The sequence below is a fragment of the Camelina sativa genome, chromosome 14 (assembly GCF_000633955.1).
Source record: "Camelina sativa cultivar DH55 chromosome 14, Cs, whole genome shotgun sequence".
In the NCBI taxonomy this organism is placed as follows: domain Eukaryota; kingdom Viridiplantae; phylum Streptophyta; class Magnoliopsida; order Brassicales; family Brassicaceae; genus Camelina; species Camelina sativa.
Genome location: NC_025698.1, coordinates 27,576,468 through 27,582,655, shown reverse-complemented (window position 1 = coordinate 27,582,655; position 6,188 = coordinate 27,576,468). Strand labels below are relative to the sequence as shown.

The window sequence follows — 6,188 nt, the reverse complement described above, 5'->3', positions numbered from 1 at the left end:
ACCCCCCCCCCCCAGTTCCCTTCGGTTACATTACATTTATGCATTTCGATAATGATCAAGCTCAGGTTCAATCTTTGAATGATAGCCCAACAACTACATAAAACCGAAGGCCCAATAAATGCTTATAGAGAACAAATCTGAAATGATTCGAATATGCTATTTTAACGATGTTGATGCTCTTTCTATGGTTAGGAGCCTTCCTTCGGTACTTCCTTCATGTTCATTGTTTAGGGTTCGATTCTTGCTTCAGAGATTTAGTTTTCTGAGATACTCTAAGAAACTTTGTGATTTTACTATGTGTGTTACAAGACATAAGTACAAGAGATACTGATATTTTTGCATACGGAGCATGATCCAAATTACATGTTAATGAAGTTATATATAAAGCCTATGATTTCGCCAACAACCGATTTGTGTATCCGGATTTGAATTTATGAAGAGGAGAATAACATGATCATTTAAGCTCATATGTCTAGATATGACCTATCAGCTTAAAGCTTATTGATCAGTGTTAGAAAATCAAAGCATGACCCTTCAGCTTAAAGCTCACACAGTCACACCCATCAAACATAGATGCATTTGAATAGAGTTAAAGGAAACAGTGAAGACTTACGTAACATCTCAAGCATTAACCTAACTAAAAGTTCACTATTATACAAGGGAACAATAACAACAATAGTAGCCGGTTTGAGTTGATGTTTTGTTTGAATCTCTCCGTTAGATATGACATCATATATAAAGTTCAATATTGTTCCTTCTTGTTCCTTTTTGTATCAAATGGCTAAAATACAACATTTTTTAATTTATTTTAGTTCGTGGATAAGAACTTTATTACTAAAACTAAATTATTTTATATTTACATTCTTAAAAACTCTCTAGAATTATTTTTAATCAATTTAACAAAAAAACAAATTAATGCGTTTTTTCCTAGGTTAATTATAAAATAATCAAAACTTATAACTCGTTCTTTTTTTAGATATACACTTTTCAAATTTTTGGTTTTATTCGCCCAAAATTATTTTGTAAAGTTTTAAACAATAATATAAAAACGTTTTAAACAATAATAAATATAAATAAACTACCGTAGTACCGTAGTTGAAAAAAAAAGAAGAAGAGATATTTGGCATTTTAGACAGTTTTCAAAACATAATTATAAAAGTAGTACAATCACTATTTACAATTAGCAAATTCCATATTTTTTACTGTTTTCTACTATTCACAAGACTTTCTAACTCTCATCAACATTTCATATTTATAACACATGCCATTGAGTCTTTGATTTTTTTTTTTTTTTTTTAATATATGCTCTATACAATCTTAAAAAAAAATGCTGGCTAATTAAATTTTGTTTTCTAAAATTTTCAAAATGTATAAAAATCTATGTTTTTTTCTTTATAAGTTGATATGCATTTTGTTTGATGATTTTATTTGATAATGTTAAATATTTTTTACAAATATTATACCGTACACATTATTAAGTGTACAGATGTCTGTATACACATTTGAACACATTATTAAGTGTACAGATGTCTGTACACACATTTGAACACATTATTAAGTGTACAAATGTTTGTACACATTATTAAGTATACAGATGTAATTTGTGTAATTTGTTTAATTCTTAAGTTTTCAGATATCTGTATTGCAATGATTTTGTACAAATTACATTTGTACACTTAATAATGTGTGTCTGTACATTTAAATAAGATGTATAGACATTTGTACACAAAATAAGTACGGATACAAAAGATGTATATAATATATTTTAAAATTATTAAATAAAATTCATATCAAATTGTAAAGAAAAAACATAGATTTTTTGTATCCAAAAAAATTAAAAAAGAAATATATATATATATTAATAATTATTTGAACAGTTATGATTAAAGAAAAAAAACTTTATTTCTCACCCACATACACATACCTTTTTTTGGTAATCTTCTCACTTAAGCCTATATCCCATAATCTCTCCTATCTCACACATTCTTTATTACACAACACCTATTTTTCTAATTTTAAATAATAAATATATTAATTTGCCAATTAAATTTAAAAAATGTACTAATATACAAACAAACCCAAAAAAACTACCGTAATTGATTCGGCCCTACCCAAGCAGCCAAGCTTCGTGAACACGAGTGAGAGAGTTCATTGGAATTGGAAAAGCTTTTGTTAAATTGTTTTATAATGACTTTATGGACTCGGCGGGAAATTAATCATCGAAATTTTCTCTTTCTTCCCTAAAAAATATATAAAAAAAAAAACAAAAATCCCCAAATTCAATCTGCCGTTAGGGTTTTCAATTTCATTTTTTCCACTTCTTCTTCTTCTTCGTTTCGCTTCTCCTTTGTTCGATAATTCTGAAATCACCATGAAGAGGACGGTGAAGAGAGAAAGGGAAGCCACCGGGAACAGCGGTGGCGGAAGAGAAGCCGACGACGAAGAGCCCGAGCGATTGAGGTCTGTGAAGAAGGAGAAACAGAGAAAAACCGGAGATGGCTCCTTACGTATCGACGAACCTCCTCCGACTCAGGAGGAAGAAGAACAAGGGATTTCTGATCGGAGAATTCTCAGATCTCAGTATCTCGCTCTACAGACCAAAATCAGCGGTAAACATTTACTCCACTCTTATGTCCATTGATTCGTTTCCCCCAACTTTGTTTTCAATTTAGGGTTTTTTTTTTATTGGGTGATTTCTCTGACGTTTCTTTGTTTGCAGATTCGAAAGATGATTTGATGAGGATTGATTCAGACAAATTCACTAGAATTATCAATGAAGTTGAAAACTTGCACCAGCACGGTAAGCTTTAAGTCTCATTTCAAGTTGATTGTGTTAGTATGTGAAAAGTTCCAATTTTGTCTTTGCTAAAAAAAAAGACTTCCTTTTTGGGGTTTTGGTTACAACTTGCAGTTCGGAAGCCGAGGGAGCAAATTGCTGATGCAGAGGCACTTCTTGATATAGCAAACACTTTAATGACATCTGTGAAGTCTCAGTCTTCTCATGGGGTTTCACCGGCTGAGTTTGTTAATGCTTTGATCAGTGGGTTTGGTCAGGGTTCTTTGGAAGTTGATGCTGATGAGACTGCTCAAGTGTCTATGAAGTGGAAGGATCTTGGGGTTGCTGTCTGTTCTACCGTTTTAGTATCATGTGGTTGTTCAACAATGTGAGTTCTCATAACTTTATATTATTGCAAAGGCTTTGCCACAGCTGAGGATATTTTGACTAAACAAAGTTTTTTTTGAATCTGTTTTGGGACCAGGTTGGGACCTATGGACACTGAACTGAAGCAAAAGAAGAGGGCTGCTAACAGAAAACGTACAAAGCTTGGTGAAGGCGTTCGTCCAGATGAGGTAATAAAATATTTTGCAGACTCCATTTTGTTTGAGTTTATGAGCAATATTGAACTGATTCCACTTTTGTAGTATCTCTAGTCCTATACTCCTTTGTGAGTCGTGACTGCACATCTTTAACTTTCACATCTCCTTACCTTGATTCTTTGAGCGCTTTTTTTTTTATCTCAGCCTGATTAGTGCGTTTACGAGTATGAATTTTGTAGAGGCTATGTTGCAATGTTTCTGCTGTGAAATATGATGCGATGGTTTTTCTGAAACATGTTGACTGTGTTATGTAGTTAGGATTTGGATAACAAATAAAGAAGCTGATTTGTATTACTTATTGCAATTACCAGGTAGATGATACACAATCAGAAGAGAAGACTGATACAGACAAGAATATGGCAATAATGTTTACCATCTTGGGGCGAAAGAAGCGCGTGCGACTTGAGAATTTGGTGCTCAACAGGTGGTCATTTGCACAGACTGTAGAGAATTTGTTCGCTCTATCTTTCTTGGCTAAAGATGGACGAGTTGAGATAATTGTCGATAAAAGTGGTTCACATTTCGCCTGTAAGATCACAAGTCCATTCTCTTCTGTCTGGTTTTGATATTTGATTTGTTTAACTTAATATTTGATCATTCTAATTTGTCAACAGTACCAAGAAACGGACCTGCTGCAGAACTGGTGATGTCGGGTGAAGTCACTTATAACCATTTTGTGTTCAGATTAGATTTCAAAGATTGGAAGGTAATAAAATAGAATCTCATTTCATGCTCTCGCTCGATTGTTTAATTATGTCCTGAAAGTGTGATTTTTTTGGTGATAATATATGTCGAACAGTTGATGTCTGAAGTGGTTCCACTGGGTGAGGAGCTAATGCCACACAGGGAAATTGCAGTCGCTTCATCATCTTGTCCCTCTGCTCCAGCAGATTTCACACAAGATTCTCAGACGACACCAATAAGAAAACTATCGAGAAACCGAGGTTTGGTTGTTCAAGAAGAAACTGTTGTAGAAGATACTCCTGACATCAAGGGTGATGGAACTCGAAGGAGATGTAAGCGGAGACTCACCTCATCTTAAAGGAGTATATAGAGTAGAGAGAGAGAGAGAGAGTTGTAACTCTTATTTCTGCTTCATTTTGCGACATTAAGTTAATGTCTTCGTTAGCAGTGTTTTGTTCATGGTAGGTTTTTAGGCTTTTAGCAGTGCCAGTGGCTTTGTCTAAACTCTTAAAAGAAGCCATTAAAGCCTCTCTTTTGGCGTTACTTCTTGTTTTATCTACTCAAGAGAGACGTTTACTCTAAGTAATGTTATATATTAAAATCAAAAGCACCAAGTCTGTAAATAAAGAGACTGTAAAATACAAAGCAAAAACCAAACTCTAATTAAGTCATAGTGCTAAAATCCCTAAGAAACAAAAGTTGCTATTGTATCCTAACACCAAACAGCATAAACCCTCCCTTTTTCTCCTCTGGTTTGGGTTCTTCATCTTCTAACTTTGAGCTAAAGACGTTTCCTGTCTTCATTTCTTCATCAGAACTCTCCTGAGCCGTCTTATTGACTTCCTCAGGAACCATGAAACCGTTGCCTGAAAAGTAATGAACATCGATCATCTTGAAGTTGTTGCTTTGGCCTTCTAATGTCTCGGCATTGCTCGGGACATGGCAGTTGTAAAAGACGATACTATCCTTCTCCTTGAGATTCTTCTCCTTGACGAATGCATTCCATCCTCTGGTGAAGACAAAGCTCTGGCTACTTTTCCAGTAACAATACCTAAACTTCCATTGTCTCATTGCTCTGTCGTAAAAGTCTATTTCCACAGCTCCTCCTGTCTCGCCCTCTTCTTTCTCGTTGTGATCATCGCTTATGTAAGGCAGATACTTCACTGCGTGCTTCTTAGGTATCACAAGCCTATTCAGCTTCCCTACATCGCTCGGTGTCAACTCCTTCTGAAAAAGCTCCGCGGAAGAGAAACACTTGTCCGATTCTTGATCTGCTCCTCCTCCACCTTGAGCTTGTTTTGATCCACCGATGTTGATACGCGCCACCATCTGAGATCGGAGTTTGAGAAAGTCTCTGAACTTGAGCTGATAAGAACCGTCTTTGATCATGTTCAACACAGCTTCTGTCGTGAAGGGCTTTTGAAAATCCGGTTCATGGGCCGTGAAATCAGACCAAGGGAAGTTCCGGTGCGAGTTAGCATCAAAGCTTCGAAGCTTAATGGATGCGCTGTCGTAAGAAGCGGCGGCTTCAGCAGCGGATTTGAAAGTTCCAAGCCAAATCCTCCGATGGTCCGCGTAAATCTGAGCACCCCAATTACCGTTCTGCTGCTGAACCACTCCTTTGTATTTCGTTGTTGTCACCGTGTTAGACAAGGCAGGAGGCGTTTCAACAACAACAGTAGGTTTCATGCGTTTCATGAGCGGCAAGACTGAATCACTTGAGCCCGAAGTCTCTGTCGTTGTCTTGTCTTCATTGCTCATCTCATCCATATCCATTAACAAAACAAGAAAGACCCCAAAAAAAAAAAGAAAAAACACGAAACAGAGAAATAGAGAGAGATCTTCGCAAGAAGAAAAAGCAAAATAGAAATAGAAGAAAATAAGGAAGAGTATTTGAAGGGAGAGATTTGAGGGAGCAAATCCTGGAAAAATCAGTATTATGTTTCTCTGTTGTTTTTGTTAACAATGAATCTTTAGAATGTTACAGTTTCCATTTCTTGTTGTTATTTCTAGTTTTCTATGTGATGTGAAAATGGGAATTTACAGACTAATTAAATGTCACCAGAAGCTGTTAGTGGTAAGTTTCCTTTTTTAATGAGATTTTCGTATTTTCTCGGTAGAAATAA

General features: G+C 35.4%; 2 protein-coding genes across 2 annotated transcripts; one reads left to right on the top strand and one right to left on the bottom strand.

Annotated features, from left to right (window-relative positions):
• LOC104742630 (non-structural maintenance of chromosomes element 4 homolog A-like) lies at window positions 2,274-4,617 on the top strand. Its single transcript, XM_010463644.2, has 7 exons — window positions 2,274-2,609; window positions 2,720-2,800; window positions 2,912-3,164; window positions 3,261-3,351; window positions 3,690-3,906; window positions 3,993-4,084; window positions 4,178-4,617. Exons 1-7 carry the CDS (start codon window positions 2,372-2,374, stop codon window positions 4,418-4,420), a joined length of 1,215 nt encoding a protein of 404 aa, XP_010461946.1. The 5' UTR covers window positions 2,274-2,371; the 3' UTR covers window positions 4,421-4,617.
• On the bottom strand, window positions 4,763-5,832 carry LOC104742629 (AP2/ERF and B3 domain-containing transcription factor At1g51120-like). The gene has a single exon (XM_010463643.2). The coding sequence runs from the start codon at window positions 5,830-5,832 to the stop codon at window positions 4,765-4,767; it is 1,068 nt and encodes a 355-aa protein (XP_010461945.1). The 3' UTR covers window positions 4,763-4,764.